General features: G+C 47.6%; 1 protein-coding gene across 1 annotated transcript in view; it reads right to left on the reverse strand.

Annotated features, from left to right (window-relative positions):
* Positions 1–22,840, reverse strand: part of TSPEAR (thrombospondin type laminin G domain and EAR repeats) — a 66,169-nt gene that overhangs the window by 41,734 nt on the left and 1,595 nt on the right. Inside the window, exons 2-4 of the mRNA XM_019533111.1 lie at positions 9,964–10,184; positions 8,735–8,973; positions 6,209–6,299 (exon numbers count right to left, since the gene is read on the reverse strand). Of these exons, the coding sequence (XP_019388656.1) occupies positions 6,209–6,299; positions 8,735–8,973; positions 9,964–10,184 (551 nt within the window). The remainder of the gene's footprint in view (positions 1–6,208; positions 6,300–8,734; positions 8,974–9,963; positions 10,185–22,840) is intronic.

Consider the following 22,840-nt stretch of genomic DNA (forward strand, 5'->3'; position numbering starts at 1 on the left):
GTTTGTGGGGGGCTGTGTGTGGGGGAGGGCGTGTGAGGGGGTGTGGGTGTGGGGGTTTGCAGGTATGGCAGTGTGAGGGGGGGTGTGGAGGTATGGAGGTGTGTGCGTGTGGGACTCACCCTATGAACACACACACACACACACACACACACACATACACAGGGTACCAGCACTGCCCCGTGCTCCTGGTCTGGGGATGTAACCAGAAGCCACATGGTGCTGAAGCAGTGCCGGGGCAAGGAAGCAGGGAAATGGCTGGGGGCAAGACAGGGCTGGGATCCTGCCTCCTGCTGCCAGCTCCCCCTGGGTCCTACTGCCCTGGCTCCTGTCATTTTTTACAGGCAGCCAGGAGTAGGTAAATATTTTCTAATTTTTTTTAGCGGTCCTGCAGGCCAGATAGAATGGCCTGGCAGGGAGAATCTGGCTCACAAGACGTATTTTGCCCACCCCTGCCCTAACCTGACCATTTTGCTGATACTGCATTTGCAACTTGGATGTAGGAAGAGGTCCTGAAAAATGAATGTGTGCGGTGAACAACTGAGTGGAAAATTCTTGAGTCAGTTCTGTACAGGGTATGAAAGGCCCAGAAGTGCTGAATTTCTCCAGTCTCTGTGGAAAACACAGTCAGATTTTAAACATTTCTGACTGCTACCCCATTCAAATTAGGGCACTACTGCTGCAGGGAATCAATTGCTTACTTTTTGTAATGGGATCTCACTCTAGCGTTTGCAGCAACATGCTTTGCTTTAAGAGGCTGAGGCTTTCGGCAACAATGAATCTTACCTCTTATGGACACCAAAAGGGTCTGATCAGTGCCTTATTAAAACCCAGGGTAAAACAGCATCTAATCTGGCTGCAGAGTTGCCTGAGAAAAACAGCTGTGAAAAAATGCCTTTTCAACCTATATTCACTCCTTCTGGCCATGTTTCTTCCATTCATGCTCACTTTCTACCAATATACAGCTAGTCACAATTTGCTAGATTCAGTGTCCAGAGAAAATCAATTTCCAAGTCATGTGTTTTTTGAGTGCTTGCAGAAAATCACTTTTAAAGCCTCATCCATAGGTAAACACACTAAAAGCACTTGCAATCTCATCCAGCCAGGAACAGAAACACTACCATGTGACCTATCCAACCTATAACAACCAAGCAACATAACTCAAAATTGTGACTACAGAGTGCTCACAAAGACCTGAACAAATCAGGGAATAAACAAGTCATTCAGTGCCATGTCTGCAGATTAACTGTAGATAACTAAGAAAATCAAGGGAACTAATACAGGTCACAAATATTCTCCCAGTGGAGAAAGAGATTCATGTTGATAATGTCGTGGAGTATTTGAGCTACTCTACAAAAGTCCTAAGAGAGGGAAAAAAATGGAAAGATAGAAAAGTGGCAGGTTTCAGTGGTCCAAAGTAGTTTGAATTGCACTGAAAAAAAAACCTACCCACCGATCTAGATCAAGACTGTCTAACTGGAGGCCCAAGGGGTTAAGACTGAAGGGTTTGTTGGCACAGCTGCCAGAGCTACTGCATTGGTGCAGTTCCAGAACCCAGGGGGTAAATGCTGTTGCTACTTCCCCCTGGCACCTCCTTGGTGCTGCCAAATTCAGGGTCTGCTAGTAACTCAGATCAGCAGCAAGGAAAAAGGGGGGCAAGTGACAGCAGCAGTCACTCCCTCGATTCCAGAGTTGCACAACTTGGTGCCTCACTGCCAGAGGTAGGTCATCCAGCCCACAAGATGCCCCATGGCTAGAACTGGCCCCTGGGCCAAATAAATTCCACAGCCCAAGTCTAGGCCATATATATAGACCATATTTGTTTAAAGGAATATGGAATCATGGGATTTGAAAGCACCTCCAGGCTCCAACCTCTAGTACAGATGCAGGATTCATTATCCCTAACCCACCCCATTATTCTTAAATCGGTCCAACCTTTTCTTGGACAGCAAAATCTGCGGAGACCGATCACATGTACCAAGCGCCCATAACACCATTGTTGCACTCAACACCTGTGTTCAGAATCAACTCTCCAAACTCAACCACAGTTTTATAATTGACTCAACTGCATGGAAGATTGGATTGGAAAAGAAAGTGTGGTGCAGCAGTGGTTAGATGCCAAGACAAAGGAACCAGGCACACGGGCTCGTGTCTCCATACCGTTCTAAGCATGCACCTCCATCTGGACCTATGTTTGATCTGTCTTAATCAAGCTGTGGTACTCTTGGAAGCACAGATGGGTCAAGCACAGCCAACTGCAGAATAGTTCAGTGGTGAGGCCCAGTGATTTGGGAGCTTCTTCTCAGTTGCCTGAAAAATCTCACGAGTAGCTTACACTGGAATTTGAAAGTATTTCAACCAATGCAGGTGGCCTGTTCATTTTCCCATGGAGTCTAAGTTGCGGGGCGGGGGGAGATTTTCAAATTCATCCAGCATCAGACTAACTCTGCTGGTTTTGGAATTGCTGTTTTTGGAATTTTCATCACGACAAAGCTGATTTTGACCATCTCACTTCTAATGATGATCTTCATGCAAGTGTCAGTGAAAGTGATGGGATTACTGGAACACAGGGGTAAAAAGATAGAATTTTGCTCTTATGCAGTGAAGCAGAATTAAGCAGAAATCAAACTGTTTTCACAGAAACCATCTCAGCTATGAGCAGTTACATCAGTGATTCCCAACAAGGGTGTCACAAGATCCATCTAAGAGTGCTATGGGGTGCTGCATAATATTAGCACTGCTAAGTATGCAAACACCTACACATGCTGCATAAGATAAATCTAGGGATTTCAAATAGGAATCCACAGAGTCAAAAACACTCTGTCCTGCCGTGGTCCTTCTGAGTTCTTTGCAACAAAAGAATTGGTTTTTTATTTTTCTGTAATCAAAAAAAATGAGTGAAAGCTAAGTTTTGGCATTTTCTGAGGGGTGAGTTGAGTATAAAAATATTGAAAACCACTGTGTTACACAGACAATTCTCTTAGAGGGATACAGGCCCGGAAATGCATCATATTCAGCAGCCCAAAAGAATGCAGAGAATGCATTCAGAAGACAATCCAGCAGCCCAAATAAAGATCATTATCTAATAATTTCAAGTTTAGGCTGTGTTTTTTTAAAAGGGGATTTGCAGAAGCTGATATAACAACTTGGTGCCTTTTTTTTAAATTCCAGCACTGAGAACAGACATATGCAGTGATAAACCCAATGATAAAGACATACAAATAAATTGAATTAGACCCTCAAAATGATGAACTTGACATAAAGATCTTGAGACTTCAAAAATCAAGCTAATTTGGGTGAATATGGTCATAGTTTTATATTTTTCTCTGCAACTAGGAGTCACTTTCTTTTTTAATGAAAGCTTAGATCTTCATATTGTCATATGACTCCAACAGCTAGAACCTGATGGGAAAAAGCATTATTGCAAGACTAATAATAGAATTGCAAGAATGGGCAACACTGAATAGATTTGGCTCTGAATATTGTCACAGCATTTGCAGCTCTGACAAGACCTGAGCAGGAGAGCCAACACAGCCAAAGGGTGGAAATGGCTGGTTGGTTTTAATAGCTTGAGCTGGAAAAAATGCAAAGAGTGAACAAACAGCATGAATGGAAAAAGGAAAAGCAGATCTGCAAAAGCCCTGTAGTCTGGTGATACAGTGCCAAACCCCTGGTGTGGCTTCTGAACCTCACCCAATAGCTGCATGGCCACTTGACCCCAGCCCTGGCTCTGGGGTCTGGTCCAGAATGGCAATGTATAGGCATCACTGAGTGGCATCATGATGGCGTTGCCCTTGTTCAGGCCTTCCCCAGTTCCGTAAAAAAGTGGTGTGTGCTCAAGCACACAAGAGTCTAAGGGATGGATTCTCTTGGTATTTGGTGGAAGTGGTTAGAGGGGGTCATCATCAATCAAAGGAGAGTGGACTGTGCTCACCCTGGTTACTGTAAGAGAGAATTCTTTGTACTCAGGGACACCACCCTCAATTCCTGGCCACCGATGGGCTCTTTTCAGAGTCTATTACTGTTAGCAGCTGACAGCTAACCACACAAGAAACCACTGATGTCATGCTAAGCATGTCTACACAGCCTCCCATAGAGCCTGGAAGTGCTTGAGCACACACCAAGAAGGATGCCCAATGCAGAGAGCCTGAGAGCAGTGCTGGGGGGGTATGCTCAGGGCTTTTCCAACTACATTGCCTTGGTTTCCTAGAGAGACACTAAGGAGGAGTGGGTGGAGGTGGTGACTGGAGATAAGCCCTTAGTGACCTTAGCCAGCCAATGTTTCTCAGTTTTTGGGAGACTCCCTTTTATTGGCCATGATATTCTCAAAGTCCTGGGACCTTTTGTACCTGCTGTTGTCTCTGGAGAGGAGCAGGGTGTGATGATGTAAGAAGACCCTTGCGGGCAATTCCATGTGCCAACCTAGCACCTTGTGCCTCAGCCTAGCATCAGTGGAGCTCTGCCCTGGCACAGCCATCTGCTCGCATGCTATCAGCTCCAGGACTGAGACCTAACACATTCAGAAAATGAACCCAGGATTGACTGGTTTGCTTTGTAAGACTGGAAGGGGCATCCCCTCAGACAAATCCCGTATCTGGGGCAACATCTGCTTGCAGAAAAGCAAGCTGGCCATGTTCAATAATCTGGTTAGGTCTGCACCCATAAATCAAGATCTGTATACATATCTATTAACATTTTGCACATGTCTTAACAGAGAGTGGAAAAGCCACAACACTCCTCACGAGTTAGTGCCATCTGCTTGGCTCAGCTGCCGCAGTGTCTGTTCTCGATAGCAGGGAGTCACAGAATGCAGCTGGATTTCAGGCAGGACCTCCCACACTCAAGAAAACCCAAAGAACTTTGTGCAAATCACATGAAAAATCCATCGCTGGCCACTGCTCTGTAGCAATCACAGGACTCCTCTTTTAACTATGGTGCAGGCCATGCTATGACTACTGCACAGGTATCTGGGAAGGTGAACGAAGACTGATAACGATCCCCATTGTAGCTATGACCCATACATTGGCTGGAGGTCAACACCCCTGGCAGCTGTAACATGCTCAGGGAGAACCCAGACACTGCCTTGGCCCTTAGAAACTGTGTGAGTGATGGAGAAGACTCCAGCACTTAACTGCATTTAACTGCAGTGGGTTGAGTCTTGGAATTCCCTGCTGAAGTTTGGATTTTCCTTCTGATCCAAAATGAAAAGAGATCCTCTAAAGCTTCCAAAACAGAACTACTTTGGCTGGGAGCTCCTGAATAAAGCTTACTGGAGCTTCATTAACTCCACTACTGCCTCCATCACACAGAAGTGCTTTTGCTGCTGTTCCTCAGTGGTGAGCAGCAGAGAAAGTGGCAAGAAGCAGACCCACTTCATGCAGCAACTGCCAAGGCTTCCGAGGTTGGCTGTTGGCTGCTGTGGGCAGTCCTGCCACAGCAACTGCTCTGAGACCAAGCCCCAGGGATGCTAGACTCCTAGGTGAGTGGGCTGCCAGGGCCCAGGGCAGTCTGCAGAGCAGAGCCCCCTCTGAGCAGCAACCCTGCAAGTCTGTCCTGCCCTGCAGCTAGGAACCTGGAAGCCCTCGCTCCAGCTAAGGTGCACAGGGATCCCTCACTGCCGACTGTGCAGCACCGAGCCCGGCCCAAGAACTCCAGCTGAAGCAGGGTCTCAAGCTGCGTGGCACAGAGCCTGGCAGCCCAGTGACCACTGGACAGAGGCAGTTTACATGACACAACTGCCTTAGAGCTCTTCCATGCAGCCAAGTGCCTAAGCAGCCCACCAGGTGAGCCAGCAGCAAACTGGGGGGCTTTTGCTAGCCCCCTGCTTGAGGGCTGATGAAAGATCATTGAAAACCAGACATTTTTGTGGAGCATTTTGGCTTTGATGAACTAGCATTTGCTAATGAAATTGTGCTTGGCTGGAAATTTTCCAACCAGCTGTAAAAATGACCCTTTTCTGGGGTCATTTTTTAAAACTAGTGTCCCCTCCTCATATCCTCAGGAACATCTTCCCCACAGTATAGTATAGCTCCCTGAACTCCCTGCGGACAGTCCTGCCAGGGGCAGAGAATGCCTCCACCTCACGAGGCCTCCCGCCCAGAGACAAAGGGCAACACTGGCCCATAGCCCTGTGAGCCCAAGTCCATCCTGCCCTTGTATGTGCGTTAAAAGAGATGCACAAGAACTATCCCACCCTGCAGGTGTTACTTACCGTAAAGAACCCTTTCCTTCTCCTCCTGCTCCCAACATAAAAGCTGGCTCCCTTTATGGTCAAGGATTCAGGGAACGGTGTGTCCACCACCCTGGAAATGTTAAGATAAGAGGCCTGTGAACAAAGGGAAGCTAATTTTATGGCATCCATGGATAACCAGAAAAAAAAAACCACCCACTGGTCCTAGCCAGCCCAAGAGGATAATTACAGTTATGGGCTTCCGGTAGTGGGAAGGGTTCACAGGTACCCCAGACTGATTCAGACCCATGATCCATCCAGTCCAACCTCCACACCCTACCAGGGGCTAAAATGTCTATCCATATTTGAGGGTGTTGGTTATAGCCATGTTGGTCTAAGGACATAGGCAGACGAGGTTCTTTGGGGTAAAGTGATATCTTTTATTAGGCCAGCTAAATAGCTGGAAAAATTGTTCTTTACAAGCTTTCAAGCACAAACACCCTTTGTCAGGCACAGGGAGAGTCTGCTGGGGTTTGTGTGCTCTCCTGGGTGGAACAGAAGCATAAGCCAATATGCAAAATGTAAGTCTGTGAAAATGCAAATGTGTGGCAGGGAAGATCAGAGGGGATGGGAGTTAATAAGCACAAGACAGGTAGGGGAAAGAGGGAAATGTTGACCAGTGATAAAATGTAGCTGGTAAAATGATCTTCCCTGCCACACATTTGCATTTTCACAGACCTGTTCATATTTGGCACATTAAGCCCTTAGACTCATAGACAATGCCTTGTGGCATCGAGTTCCAGAGGTTAATTCTGTGATGTGAATTAAAATAGTCCCTCTCTTCTACCCCAGGCATGCTGCTGGCTCCTACAGGCTGCACTGGCCCAGCACAGGCCCCTGCTGCAGGGTGTCAGTGCGGTCATGGGAGCTGAGGCTGGCTCTGCTCACCAAAGCCCCTTCTCTCCATTTGTACTGCTTGCACCGTACCCAGACTTTCCCTTCCTCTCCAGAGAAGACAACTGCTCTGCAAGATTTTCCATGTCCCAACATGGATCACTCTTAAATGCCTCTTTCTAAAGCCTTCAAGCTGTTTCTCCTGAACCTTCAAGAAGTACATTTAAAGCAGTTGGTGGTGAACCAAGAGAGCCAGGACGCCTACAGAGAGTCTGCAGCCAGGACTGGTGAGTTATAGTGAGCATTTCTATGGCACCAGGGCCCTCTAGCCAGCCCCGTGCTGGCCCTGGGCAAACACTAGAGCTTGATCAATGGGTGTTTTCCTGAGGAGGACATTGGTGAAATCACTTGTAATAAGAAAAACAGATTTTGTTTAATCTAGAACTTTTAATCTAAAACTTCACAGTCTTGTTTCTCCCTGAAAAATTCCCCAAACACGCTCTTTTCTCCATTTAGGAAAAAAATACTTTGATTCACGTTTTTTTATTCTGAGGGCAGTTTTCTCCCCTCACTCCTTTGCTCCTTATGCACAAATCTAGCATGGGGGGAAACTGAGAGAAAATGGAAGTGCCACGTCATTTCCAAAAAGAAATGCTTCATTTTTGGTCAAAACACTTTGCAAAAGTATTTTTAATTTCCAGTTGAAAACAATGGTTAGCCAGTTTTCAGCCAGTGCTAGCACAGACCTGCAGTCAGCCTGCAGATGAAATAGAGCAACCACAGAGAAGCAGAATCTTCAGGGCATTGAACCCATTTTTTCTTCCCACTCCTCCAAGATCTTCCCACCCCCATCCCATATTGCCTGCCCCGCTGTGTCCTCTTGGCCAGCCCATAATAGATGCTTCCCTCTCCAAAGTAAAGGATGTGGTCTAGCCCGGCATGATGGGATGTCTGCCAGCTCTACAAAAAAATGTACCTTGGGATCCCAGTCATGGGTCAACTGCAGTTCCCAGGCCTGAAGGAGACTTCTGTGGAAGTCTCTTTGAGGCAGGAAAGAAGTCCCTATTAGCAAGAATCTTGGTACTTATGGGGAGGGAAAAGGACATGTTCTTAAGGAAATCTGAGCCTCCCATGACAATGCTAAGATGATCAGAGCTGCAGCAGGGCACAGTCTTCTGGGGCCCGCTCCCAAGGATTTATTAGACTAGTGATTTTCAACCAGGTGCTGTGGCACCATGGGGTGCCGCAAGATTGTTTTAAGGGTGCTGAGAGGTGCCATGCAATGTTAGCACTGTTAGGCGTACAAACAGCATTCCCAAGATTAACCTAGAGATTTCAAACGGGAATCCATAGTGTCACAAACATTCTGCCATGATGTGGTACTTCTGCATCCTTTGCAACGGAAGTTTTTTTTCATAGTCAAACAAACGAATGAAAGCTAAGAGCTGGCATTTTCTGAGCGGTGCCTTGAGTCTAAGGAGGTTGAGAAGCACTACGATAGACACACTGGCCTCTTTGAAGCACTGGAAATCATGCAGACTTGTGCCAGGGTGAAATGGCAGGAATCTGTGGGTATCACCAGAGCCTTTAGAAGGCCCAATATGAAGACCCTGGGCCCTCCCAACCAGCCCCTACATGAAGGAGATCTGTCTGAGCTGTACTCCCTATACATACATGTCAACAGGGATACTGCAGTCCACAGTGAGGGAGAAGGAATGTCCAGATACGGCCAAGACAAGAGTGTGCCACTGATTGTCCACCAAGGAGATGTCTCGGAAGGTGACCCGCGTCTGCCAGCCGTTGGACAGCTCCCTGCTCCAGAAAAGGAAGTGGAGTTTGTTCAGTGAGTACCTAAGTCCTACCAGCACCGGGCTGCTCTCCTCTCCCATCATGGTGAAGATGTATTCATTTTTCTGAAAGACAAGCAAGAAAATCTGGTGTTACCATGTGGTTTGGGGAGAGTTGGAGTGTCGATGGAGGGCTGGGAGCTCATGGACAGGAAGAGCAGGGGAGGGCTCAAAATGTGGGTTCTCCCACAGATTCCCCCTGTGATCTCTGCATTGAGTCCTATCTGTAATATAGGGATAACAACTCTTCCTTCCTCTCCCAACTTTATCTCCACTGCCAGGTTAAACTGTACGTTCCTTCACAGGCAGGGAACGTCTCTTCCTGTGTGTTTGGACAGCACCAAGCCCAGCTGGGCCTTGATGGTGACCTCTCAGAGATGCAACAATATGTCTAATATTAACAAAGGCAAAAAGATGAGCAAAAAGCCATGCACAGCTCTAGATTCACACATGGACAGACCCACCGAGTAAGAAGGTGGCATTTGTGCTGAACAGAGCAGGACTTTCAGAGCACAACTCTGCCTCTGTTTTCATGCCTTTGAGTAAATGTCTCTTCTAGGTAGGCAAGACCTTCAGTCCAACAATGATTCATGCCTTTATTTCTTGGGAAGAGTGGCTGTGGCAGGGGGTCTACTATTCAGATGGACTGTCCTGGTCACCCATTCATCTGACATTCATACATACATCAGTCCATCACTACCTACTCCCACCCCTCTACTGACATATTCATCATCTCCCAAGAGAGACTCATTTCATGTACAGCACAATCAGCACAGATGTGCTCCTGCAGGCATCCATCAGCATGCTGGTGAAAGGCCTGACAAGCATGGCTCTGCATTATGGATGTGGCTAGAGGCAGGAGCAGCAGATAACAGGGACTGGATCAGGTGCTTACACCCAAATCCAACTTGGGAACTCCCCACATCTTTGGACTGCTCCTATCCCAGGTTTGGGTTGTGCCCCACCTGAGAATGACGAGTGTTTTCAAGTCAGATCTTGACTCCAACCATTCATTAAAATGGACGGGCATCTTGTCATAGATGGATCTGTGTTTACCTTTCCTGGGACACTGAGGACTCTCAGGGTGACGATGATAGAGAATTCCTCTGGAAAGCGGTCACAGTGGAGAAAAATCCGAGAAGCTGGGAAGCAGAGGGAATGGGGGTGGGAAGCCAAGAGCTGGAATCCACGCACCCCCTGCACTTGGAGCATCCTAATCCCGTTCCTCAGGCCACCAGCAGGAACCACCTCCGCGAGAAGATCCAGAGGGCGCAGGTCTGTGCCAGAGAAATCACGGAGCACGGTCACTGGCAGAGAGAGGCATGGGGTTCGCTATACCATCTCAAAGGTAGGCTTATGCCTCCCTCTACATGATTACAGGAGGTGCCTTGCAGTGGGTCAGGATGCTCAGGAATGAAAAATAATCAGGGATAATCAGTTGCATGGTGATGCATGTTAACGAGTGCATTAGTTGTATGAGTGCGTTAGCTTTTCTGATTCAAGACGGCCACATGCCTGTTGCATGGCCTAACCACCAGCCACTTGTCCACTTATACACACCCTCACCAGGGATACAGTGGCCTATAAAGCCATCCTCCCCCCCACCCTCCAGAAACCCTGAAAGCAGCAATACGTGGCAGGAGGGAAAATCAGTGCTAACGTGTTTCAGATCTCCTTACAAATGATCTTATCACCTTTCTTCTCACTAAGCACTAGGGTAAGGATCTTCTTCAGCTCTAGCCATGCACCCTCAGGCCCAAACCCACTCAAAACTTCAACTGCCTGACCTGGGAAAAAAAACTAGGGATAAGAAGTCCACAATGGAAAGGGAGGTTCCTGAAAAGTAACTGCTCCCTGCTGTGCCCTGGGGAGCAGCAACAGGCCTGGTCAGGATGGCAAGAGGGAGTTCTCATTCAGCAAGTCCTCTATGGGTCCTTGATGATGAGCTGAAGCTACTCAAGAGAAGGTATGCAAGCATCAGCTCTGCCTTAGGTGGCACATTGGCAAGGTCTGTGTGAGAAACAGTATGACCAACTGATGAACCCGATATAGCATGCACCCATCACCGCAGCTGCACTTTGCTCACCGAGGCATCTCACCTGGGACCCTTTCTGGCATCCCAAACCCACTGGGAACTTCAATAGTCTGATCTGGGAAAAAATGACCAGAGGAATATTTTCTTCTTCAGCCTTTGCCCCCCACTGTCAGACAATAGTAGGAGTTTCCTCCCTCTCAAGGAAGCAGTGACAATGACCTTCCTGGCAGGACACTCTTTGCTCAGTTCTGACCCATCTCACAGCCCATCAGGCCAGTTTTGCACTGATGGTTGTTAGGTCTGGTATGGCCCAGAAGACCAGTGCTCAAAATGGTTGAGGGAGTTCTCAGTAGCTCTGTGCTGCGTGCAACTTGTGCCATGATGAGATCAATCATACACCTGCCCTCAGGGAACCCAAAATGAAACCCTGGCTTTGCTGTTCCCAAGACACCAGCCACAGTCACTTGAGAGAAAGGATATCTCCCGTCACTGGGTCCCTCTCATCCACTAGAGGGCAACAGGCACCCAACAAATACAGTTACTAAACTGTACTGAAATTTTACGCAGTTAGACACATGGTATGAAGCGTCAGGGCTTAGGACCTGGGACACCTAAGAACAGTATCGGCCAAGCTTTTTAAAGAGTCGCTAAAGTACAGACCATGCTGGCCAGGTGTGCGGCCATCCCAAGTTCTTGCCATCAGACCCTTTCTGCAGGATCACCCCACCCCTCTGTGTATGTGTGTAGGCAGGACAGGCTTAGGGCAGATTAAGAAGATGGGGTTTGACGTCAGATACAGTTTTAGACCAGAGGCTCCCCAGAACCAGAACCAGGCTCTAGATCTACCAGGGGGAAGGCTGGTCTGGATTTATTTTAGTGTTCAGTTCTGATGCCCAGTCAGCACAAGGGTTTGAGTGCAGAACCGAAGGTCACAAGCCATTCCCGCAAGGGACTGATTCAAAGGAGTCAACAGCTTGGGAGAAGTGCTTGTCAGAGACCCAGAATCCCATAAACCAGGCCTCTGCAAGTGTCTGGGCTTAGCAAAGGTGCAGGGATTAGACTCCAGACGTCCCTGGAATTCGACGCAGTCTGCATTTAAGGTTCCAGGTTCTTTGGATGATTATGCTCACACACCCTCACACTCTCTCTCTGTCACAGACACACACAGATAGAGATACAGAATAGCCTTGTTAACTAATTAACAGCTCCTCTGAGAAGAAAGCAACCCACACAGGCCTCAGGGTATCACCGGGCTGAAAATATCATTTAGGAGAAAGCCTTTGATTGAGTACATCTGGGAAGCACAGACACCAGCCTGGCAGCTCTAAGACATAAAACACATGTCTGCAGTGTTTCAAACATACGCCAGTAATACAGAATTATATCCATTTAACAGCGGTGGAAACACCCTCTGTTTGATGTCTTTGCAAATACTGCGCTGTGGGGCAACTGTGGAGGAGCTTGCGTTGGCGCTGCTCGTGTTTAACCAGAATTGGCATCACTTCTATCCTTTTTTTTTTCTTTTTAATTGTACTTTGCTTTCCTGACAGCATTCTTTACCTGTATAACAAAGGTAAGGCAGATCTAGTGTTTATGCTGGTTGTACAGTTCTCTGCCCGGAGGTATATAAGGGGGAACTGGACTATGCAGATAACTTGCCTAGCTTTAGTAGTTCCCATTTGTAAAAGTGGTTGTTAGTATTTACTATTTGCATTATTATATTTAATTAATTTAATTATAACTATATTATTGATCTATACCAGGCTAAAACAAGAAAATATTTTCTATCCACTGTCAGTGGATCTCAGTCACTGACCAGGCTTATTAAAATCCATACAGTAAGGAGTTTTATGGCCTGGCTAGGGATGTCTGTCCTAAATATGTATAAGGCTTCTCCCCTCTGCCCTGTGTGATCATGGGCACGCTGACATATCAGTGCCTCCCAGCACAGGACTCCAGCCCAAGGAAGATGACCCAATCCAATAGCACAGAAAGGAAGGAGATCCCATCTGAAATAATCTTAGGGCGCAATTAAGGTTCAGAGGCCAAATCATAATGGCCTGAAAATGCTGTCAGCTTTTTTTTCAAACTGCATATCCCACTGCACATTGCTACGCCTCTGTGCACTGCAAATGAGCCAGCAGCACGGAACCAGAGTGAATGTCACAAGCCACACAGGAAATCAAGCCCTCATCTCCAGAGAAGTTGAATCAACTGTGCGGCAGGAGATCCTAATTATTTTCCCAGATGAGATCTCATCCTTCTGGCACTCAGCCTGTCTCATTGCTTTGGGCTTTATCTCCTCTGAGTTGGATCCTCCCATTGAATTTGTTACAACATTGTAAGGAGGGAAAGGAACGTGATTCTCCTAAAAATATGCCCTTGGTTTTCATAATCTGGTTGACAGAGAAATTCCCAGATGTGCAGAGGAATGAGTAAGGAGGGAATACATTCTTGAACTTCACCTCTTGTTGGGCTTGTAAAATGCTAGCAAGCAGACTGCAGAATTCTTGGTGGTATTCATTACACCAAAAATGAATGTAGAACATACAACATTATAATTGCAAGCATTTGTGATGGAATGTGGGTTTTATTGTGATATTTCTGTGTTAACTGAGTTCACATTGAGGAAAAGCTAAAAGAGCTAGGTTGTTTAGTTTAGGGAAGAGAAGATTGAGGATGGATTTGATCACAATCTTCATATATCTGAAGGGCAATTAAAGAGAGGATGGAAATGGGCTTTTCTCCATAACCATAGGAAACAGGACTAGGAGCACAGCTTCAAGCTGTTGAAAGTTTGAAGAACAAGTTAGACAGACACTTGACAGGGATGGTTTAGTCAAGGATGATCCTGCCTTGAGCACAGAGCTCAACTAAATGACCTTGTGAGGTCCCTTCTATCCTGACTTTCTTATGATCCTATGAAAGTTGTGTGACTCAGTTTAGTCCATTAGCTCTGCACAGAGAATAACAGGTTAGGTTCCAGGGTTGGCTACAGTGCAGGAGGAGGCAAGACGGACCTTTAGCATCAATAGAGTCTTGAATGGCTGTGTTGACATATCCACAAAGGTGACACCCAAGAGGTGTCCAGCAACAATGGAAGAGCAGACAGGAAAAAAGACTTCTGGCAGCTCCTGCCCAGAAGAGTCTCGGAACTAAGATAAGTTGGGGAGCTTTGGGGAGCTAGAAGGACTCGAAAGGAAACCACTGAGTATCTTTGGGGGTGCTCAAGATTGTGCAGGCTGGATTGGGAACCCCTTTGGAGGGGGCAGGAAACCTCTGGCTGGGCAGCCTTTGCCCCAATAAATGCCTTTACTGAAGAGACTGCCTGCTGTGCCTCTTGGAAGGTTGGGAGGTGAACGGCAGGAGGCGAAGCCCCTCTCCCAGGAGCACGACTGGATGCTCACTCCTTGAGTCAAGGCCATGGGGAAACAGAGAAAATGAGAGACTGAAAGGCCAAGGTCTCAGCGTAGGAAGGAGCCTGGGCTCCACCTCGTCTCTATAAGCCAAGCCTGAACTGGCTTCAAGGGACCTTCTGAGACCAGACAAGCATGCAGCAGTCCCAAGCAAGCATCCTCCTTGAGGGCACTCTGTGAAAAGTGGTGTCAGTATTGGGATCCCAGAGTGACAAAGAAGGCTCAACTAATCATGCAGATGGTATAGAGCCATGGAGCTCAGGACCAGGAACCAACTACAGAACTGACACCAGGACAGCAGCCCAGCTTGTCAACATGGGAGGGCAGGTGCAATCAGTGATGGCAGTAGCCAGAGCAACAGCCAGATTTCAGTCCAACCCTCTTTCCTGCTGGGCTGGAGAGGCAGGGATTGATGCCCAGAGAAAAGGAGCTTCAGTTGCAGAGGCTGTGGATGAAGCTGGAGCATGAGGACTGGGAAAAGCCGAGGAACCATGAACTGGAGATTGAGAAACTGGGGAGCCGCAAGCCATCTGGATTGGTAAGCAAGGGACCCCCATTAAGAGTCAACTCTTTGGGGGCACATAAATCCAAACTGCTAGGGATAAGATATGATTTTTGTGAAGCCCTGGGACACAAAATACACCAAGCTGGAATCAGTGGGGAATGTCTGGGTCCCAGGGACAGTTAATTTAGTTAGTGTTGACTCTGATGGCTTGGTCAAATACAGAGAGTGGACAATGGCTGTATACCCAAGGATCTCTTATATGGAGAGGTCTTTACAGAAAGAAGACCACATGGGTGTCCTTATCTCTGGTTCAAAGAAGCTTGCGAGAGCCATATGAAGGCAATGAACGTTGAGCCAAACAACTAGGAGAAGACTGCTGAGAATCAAAGTGCTTGCAAACAGTCTATTAAGCATGGGATGAAGATTTTGAGGAAGGATGAGCCCAACATGCAGAAGAAAGAAGAAACCTGGAAAGAACCTACAGCACATACAGGACAAACTTCACATGTTGTAAGTGCAGAAGAGCTGTCAGTCAAGAACTGGGCTGGACAGTCATACCAACAGATGTTCAACAAGCTGTGCCCCATGTCACGCAAGACAGACAGATGTCCATGCCTATGGAATCTGTATTTGCACACAGACGGCTCTGTGAGGGCTCCACTTTATATAGTTTCTGTTTCCTGACTTATGCACAAAGCCAACAGCCGTGACATAAAATGTAAGCGTATTCCTCTCTCCAGAATTCCCTCTTGGCAAATTTCAATGTGTGTTTTTTAGCTACTACTTGTGCTAAAATCTTGGCTGCTTATGTTTCCCTGGAAAGCCGAATGTAAAGGGGTAGGGAATGGCTTTGGAAGAGAATCCATTGATTTTTAAAAGTCAAATCAATACTTATGGACTGGTTAGTTCACCATGTACTCAGCTCTGCCTTGCTTGTATTGAATGCCATCCCATCCCCAACAGCGCTTCAGCTGAGGGGCTCAAGTTAGGAAGACTGGCTTGCATGCTTTTCCTTCAGAAGAGAATGGACATCTTCCTGAAAGAGATGCTCCAGCTCAGCCAGCACATATGGGAGGCTGGGCCCCTCCAGCTGGAATTCCCTGGCCTGTGCTATGCAGGGCAGCCTGGATGCTCATAATAGTCCCTTCTGGTCTTAAATTGTATAGCCCAAGTCCTAGTAAACCTCTAAGGTACCTAAGTTCCCATTAGGCATTTTTAGGTGCCTAAGTCACTAAAGGATATCCCTGACTGCTGGGAAGCACTCCAGTTCCATGTGGGTACCTAGTACCCCTGGGTTCAACGTGGGCACCTCCATCTGCACAGAAGAGAATTGCCTTCTGGAGGCACCCAGGCTACCTCCTTCCTATTCCCAAAATGGGAGGGGCATGTACCCCCTCCTGAACTTTGCCAGGGCCAATGCTGCTGCACAATTAGGGAGTTGGCTACTGGGATCTCTGCTCACCTTTTCAGCCATTAGTCCCTGGAGGTCACACTCAGCAGGGCTGGTCATTTTTATGCCCATCACATTCTCAGAGTAGGGACATCCTGTCATATCCTCACCCCAGAGTCTCTGGGCAAGCTGCAGGATCCCACCTCCTATCCTACCTCCTGAAGGAGGCACGTACATCTGAGGCAAGGGCAAGCTAAGTTTGGGGTGCTTCAGGGAGGAACAGGATCTAGGCCCCTGGGTATACAAATCCAAGTTTGATTCTTCTCAGGCTGGTTCCTTCTTTAACTTGGGCAATGTGCAACAGTCTCAAATTGGCATTCTTGACCGCGCTGGCTCCGGCATTTTGCGCCTGCTCTGTACAGATGTCAATGATAACCCAATATGTGGGAAAATGAAGCCTTGGGCCTTAAATCTGTCTAGCATAAAAGTAAACAACACCTTGGGATCTACTTCCCATTCTGTGAAGGGCAGAGAACACCCCCGCCCCCCCACACCCCGTGTCACTGGCCTAAAGTCCAGCTGGAAATTAAAAAGACTGGGTGTGTGCCCCAATGAACAACTCTCTGCATACAACAGCAAGCTCTGCTTGCTATGTCACCACGTGCTGTGCTCCACCCAGCACACAGAGCGAGCTAGCACAGGCCTGTTGATGGGGGGCAGCTCTTATACAAGCCCTAATCCCCACAGGGGCTCTGAGAGAGTGCAGGGTAAAGCAGGACCCCTTGCTTTGTTCCACCCATGCCCAAGATGTCCTTTCCCTGCTTCACCTCTCCCTTCTCCAGCCCCCTTGGCCTGGGGTCTATAGCCAGCTCACAACCAGTAGATAGTTATCAGCACTACTGAAGATGGCTTAGAGCAGGGGTGTCACATGCATTTGGCCCTATAGGCTGAATTTAGGCTGCAGGGCTTCCCGTGAGCTGCCCGATTTTTTTTTTTTTAGAGGCAGTGGTGGCATCAATCCCTGCAGCTGCCAGAGCCTCTGTTTTAGAACGGCTCTGGAGACCAGGAAGTTGATGGCACTATAGCTGGCCCCCCAGCCCTTTTCTTTTGCCACCATCTTAGTCACCAGGGGTAACTAAGCACCCTGCTCTTCAGCACACTGGCTAGAGAAGTAGTTCTCAGACTTGAGGCACCCCTCGCGAGACTCAAAGCACCCCTGGAAAATGCCAGCTCTTAGTTTTCACTTGCTTTTTAACTATAGAAAAATAAGAGAGATTCTTCTGTTGCAGAGTACTCAGAAAGAGAACAACAGGGCAGAGCATTTTGGAAACTCTGGATTCCTATGTGAAATCTCTGGGTTTCTCTTCTCAACCAGCACCCTGGGCTAGAGAAATGCAGTGATATGAGATGAGGAGGCAGTCACCAGATCAGGAGCTGCACTAGCCAGAGACTGCAGAGTAATCACAAGGCCATGTAGGTGACCTGGCCTCCAATGGCACATGCTGCTTTGTGCCCAAATCCTTTCACTCCTCCCTGCATCACGAGTTGGAAGGCTGGCCTAGCTGTAGGGTGGACTCGGCATTGATCTGACTCAGCCAAGTCAAGGGTCCAGCTCCCTCTGATGTTAGTGGTAAAACACCCAGGGCCTGATCCTGTTCGCTGTTAGACACGTAGGTGGACTTCAGCCTTGGGCCTTAAATCTGTCTAGCATAAAAGTAAACAACACCTTGGGATTGCACCTAAGTGCAATCCTGTTCCACCCTGCCTGAGTCCCTGGAAACCCATTAACACAAAAGAGGAAGGGGAGTCCTCCTCCTCCTCCTCACTGCTTTTTGTGGCTTAGCCTACAGCTAAAATGATGGTGCTATGCACAAGTGCAAAGCTTAATGGTTTTTCAGGGTTTGAAGCAGGCTGGAATAGGATCACAATTAAATACCTAAGTGGATAATAAGGGAAATAGGATCTCCCCCTGGCTCCCCACCCCCACCTGCCCTGTCTTGTGTGGGAAAAGTTACTGGACCAGCATGAACAATGGGCCTTTCTGGCATGCTGGCTGAACCAAAATAAATTATAAAAGCATTTTAAAATGTTATTTTGGTAGTTTTTGCTGTTTGTGCCATCCTCATTGCCATCCTTATTACACTGAGACGAATTGAGATATGATGCATCTTTCAAAATGAAAAATCAAAATTATTCATTTATAAAAGGTTGAAAGAAAATGTTTCAACTTTCTGAAAATTTCTCCCCCTTTTTTCATGCCTGAAATCATTTTCCAAGTTCATTGGGAACTGACAATTAGTCCACGATAGCCTAAAACTGCATTTTTCAATTTTGCCCAGCTGTAGAGCTCGGCCAGGCTGAGAACTTCTGAGAATCCCTCACGATTCTTACACTTATTTTACATGTGAGCATGAGGTTGCAATGCTGGTCTCTTGTGGCTGGTCCACAGCACTATAATAGGCCTACTTCTATCAGCCAACTGTGATCTTCTGTAGCTCATGTGGCAGAGAGAGATCTGAATCAGCAGGGAGGCGAGCATTGGGTTCCCAGATGCATGTGCGATTTGCAGAGTAGTCAGCTGTCTGTAACAGATGAATATGTAATCACAACTCCCTTGAGTACATCAATCACCCACAGTCTGTCTCAGTTTACTCTGTGCCTCTGCATTTGGGAAGGAAGTGTTTCATATGTCGCACTACTGTGAAACAATCTTGCACCCCAGCTCACTGTAGCTTGCCATCAGATTTTAACAAGATGGAAGATTTATTCTTCTTGCATCAGTTTTAAATTAAAACCAAAAAACTCCATGATCTTTGGTTCACCTCCCATGTTACAGACCCTGTAAATGATTAAAGTGCAGCTGGTGATGACACAAAATCTCATGAATGAATAAGACATCAGCCGGTAATGTTTTGGAACAGGTTGACCAATTTAAATATCATGGAATCTGGCTGCTTTAGTATTTTGGTGAGATCCCTCTCTTACCTCTAGCCAAGACAGATCACGTTGTCTCCATGGGGGAGGTAGGGGGTGTTACCCCTAATTGATAGGCAGAGATCCAAGGAACGGTGATTAAGATCAACATTTCCACCTGCTCATGTGAGCTACTTACAACCTCATTCTGTAGAGCACAAAACATGGTACAACTCTCACTGGCATCAGATACAGCCATAAGCACTCAGTGCTTCTGTGGATCACACCTTGGAGCCCAGGCAATGAGGAACACACAAAGAGTGTTCGCTTGTGAGAAGGTAAAAGGGGCTGGACGAGGCACATGCTAAATGCTGGCAGCAGAGGACTGGTGAAATGCCACAATCTTGGGAGAAGTGTGCTGTGGTGGGCACAGCCTCTTCTGACTCCTTTCCCCAAGCCTGATGCCCTCCGACTCCTCCCATCCCACTCCTGTTGCTTCCCCGACTGTCACAAGCCCCAGCTCTCTACTTGCCTAGTCCAAGCATCCAGACCTCAGCTTTTTCATCCAGGCCCAGTCTCTTTGGCCAGCTGCTCCTAGTCTCCATCCTGGACCCAGCACCTTGTTTTAGTTTCATTGCCCAGCCAGCCCCAATTGTCCCTGTTTGGGACCCTTTGTTTGAGAAGGTCTTGTGCCCCAAAAGCTTTCTTTGAGAAGCTCTTGTGCTCCTTCTCTTGTTGGCCTCTCCACTCTGCAGTCCCATCCTCCTTAAGTCCTAGTCTCAGTCACCTTGCCCTGCCAGTCCCAGGCTCTGCCTTTCCCCAGCCCCTTGTCTAAGCTCAGTGCCACACACCAGGCATCTGCCTCCTAGTTTTCCCCTTTTCCCAGTCTCCTTTCCCACTTCAGACCCCTCTTTCAGTCTCTTTGCCCAGCCAGTTACAGTCCCAGGCTCCCCACCTCCCTGCAAGACACCATCTCATCCCAGTTGACTCATTGTCTTTCTCCCTGGTCTCTATTTTGTCATTCTTCATTGAAATCAAGAGGTTTTCCCTCCCCACTGCTTGAGCACATCACCTGCTCCCTGTTTTGGCACCCAGCCCTACACCAAAGTAGAGCAGCTGCGAACAGCCACTATGAGCAAGGCTCATAGGAGCCCATGTAGCCTTGGGATGGAGCACATCCAGACACCCTGTACAATTGGCACATCCTCAGTCTGGTCAGCATGAGGAGGTGTGAGGGAATGGAGTATACACAGCGCATGCACAGTGTACCCACGCTGCTAAGCTCTAAGAGGTCTCTCTTGACCCTGAATGAACTGTGATTTTTCAAAGACTTATAGCAAGGACAAGAGCTGGGCAGATTTTCCCAAGGATGACAAAAGGCTCCACCGTGACACACATGTCTTATTTCATGTACTTGCTCCAAAGCTTTGGGGCACAAGAGCTTCTCAAAGAAAAGGTCACCAGAGGTTTTTAATATGGTTAAAAATAATGCAATTTTCTGGGGGTTTATTATCAGAAACAGATGAAATTTTCCAGAAGAGAAAAGGAAAAGCCAGAGGCAAATCCTTGGACAACTGCAGCCCAAATGGTTAAAATTTTGCAAAGTTATAAGTAGTGAAAAACAGGGCCCCATAATTAGACATGTCAGACAATTTTAATAGCAGATCGTGCTGCCAGCTCTGCTAACAATATAATACTGCATTTAATAGGTGAAAGGTCTTCCCAAGCCTAGTAGCTGGCGTGGCTTGTGGATTCTTCTGATGCACACCAGTTTCTATAGCTCACAGTACACACAGGAGCAATGTGGCTGGCATCACATGCAGCCACTCTCAACTTTGCAGCCTAAATGACCAGGTGCCCACTTACACCTGGCTGCAGTCTCTAGTCTGCATGCAGAGCAAGGCTCAATCTCATGCCTCTGAAGCTACAGGGAGATGTCCAGGCCATGTCAGGAAGGTAGCACAGCCATGTCAGATTCAAATGAATCTGCAAATTCTGCTAAATACCCTGTCCCAAGGACAAGGACATGAGAAGCCAGGAGCGAAGGAGGGAGATGCCTAACCCACCCAGCCACCAAATCTAGTAAAGTTAATATTTTATAAACAAACAATTCTATTTCTATTTTAAACCAACATTTTGGCTGAAAATATCATCTGCAGCAGTATCCCCTCCCCCTCCCGCAGAGCATACCAATTCTGGCAACTAGGGAGCTACTGATGGAAGTCTGCTCTGTCAGCAGCCAGCTCACAGGGAGGAGACAGCTAGCAGATGTAGACGATGGAGCCCAGGGATGGTCCTGACTGCCCCAAACCTGGAGCTCAAGACCACTGTGAGGCAGGTTAGGAGCAAAAAGTGGGGTATTGGCTGTCTCTCATGAAATGCCAGTTCTGCCAGGCTCTTCCTGGAGCTGCACTGTGTCTCTCTTCCTGCCCCCACACCAAATATTTAACTTGGATTGCGTATGCGTTCTGCCTTCCCATCTCCTCCTGATGGGCAGGAAGGGAAACCTGGACCCCAACTCATCCTTCAGGTGCTCTGCCCTGACCTCCTTCCCTGTGAAGTGCCCCAGACTTGCTTCTACTCGCTCTGAAGGCTGCTCCCTGCCTCGTCTATGCCCTTCCTTTCATTCCCAGGCAATGTCCCTGCACTGTGCCAAGCTGCAACAGGGAGAGAAAAGACAGCGGGTCCCCAAAAGATCCTCCCTCTGCCCCCATCATACATGCCACACCATCTGCCAAGAGCCAGGTCCTCCCAGCCATCTGCCCCACCTCCACCTCCTTCCCTCTCTCCCCTACATATCAGAGCAGAGCCTCCTTCTTCCTGTCTGAAGAACTGATCAAGCTGTATCACAAACATTTGCAGAAGACAGACCCCGGGAGAAAGAGGGGACAGCCCCATGAGGTCCTTATCACTTGGGCTCTCTACAGCCTGGTCTTTCCCATTCATCCCTGCTCAAGCACGCAGCCACCCCTAAGGTGAGCCCAGCTGTGGGAGTTCACCTAGGTCTGTAATCTCCTTTGTCCCTTGTCTGCTAAGCAGGAAGAACTGTCCCCAAGTTTTCTGGGAAGCTGAAGTCCTTTACTGACTGCGTGGTACTCACATACTACACCCAGGCCAATGACAAGACAGCTGTTAAGGATGAAGTGAATGGGGGTGGCGCATGTGCTGTGCTAGGACAGGACTCTAGACCTTCAGACAAGAATGACACTTCCTAACCAGCTGTCAGCAGCAGCATGCTCCTTTTGCAATATGCAGCAAGTTCAGGAAGTGAATGATTTCTTCATTTGCATGCCTGCAATCACCACATATTTGACTCAGTAGTACCCTCCAGGGAGATAACTGCATTTGCCAGTAAATTAAACCCATGTAACCACTGGCCACCTTTCCTGAAACGCCACCCAGTACGAGCAATCATATCCAAGTGCCTGCTTTGCTTATTTTTAGCCAAGATGCTTGGATGGCCACAAGGGCACATGCTATTCATCACAATATCTGGTGAGGTATTAGAGCTAGCTTGTTAGCAAATGAGATGTGTCATCTTTAATACATTGCAGAGATCAAATCCAGCAAGCAAATCCAGTGGTTAAACTCTGGCAAAGTCAAAACACGCCAGCAACTTTTAATGCGACTTTACAAACTTCGATCTATATTTTACAGGGCAGGTTCCTAGGAAA

This window comes from Crocodylus porosus, unplaced genomic scaffold, assembly GCF_001723895.1.
Source record: "Crocodylus porosus isolate Cpor-Errol unplaced genomic scaffold, CroPor_comp1, whole genome shotgun sequence".
NCBI lineage: Eukaryota > Metazoa > Chordata > Crocodylia > Crocodylidae > Crocodylus > Crocodylus porosus.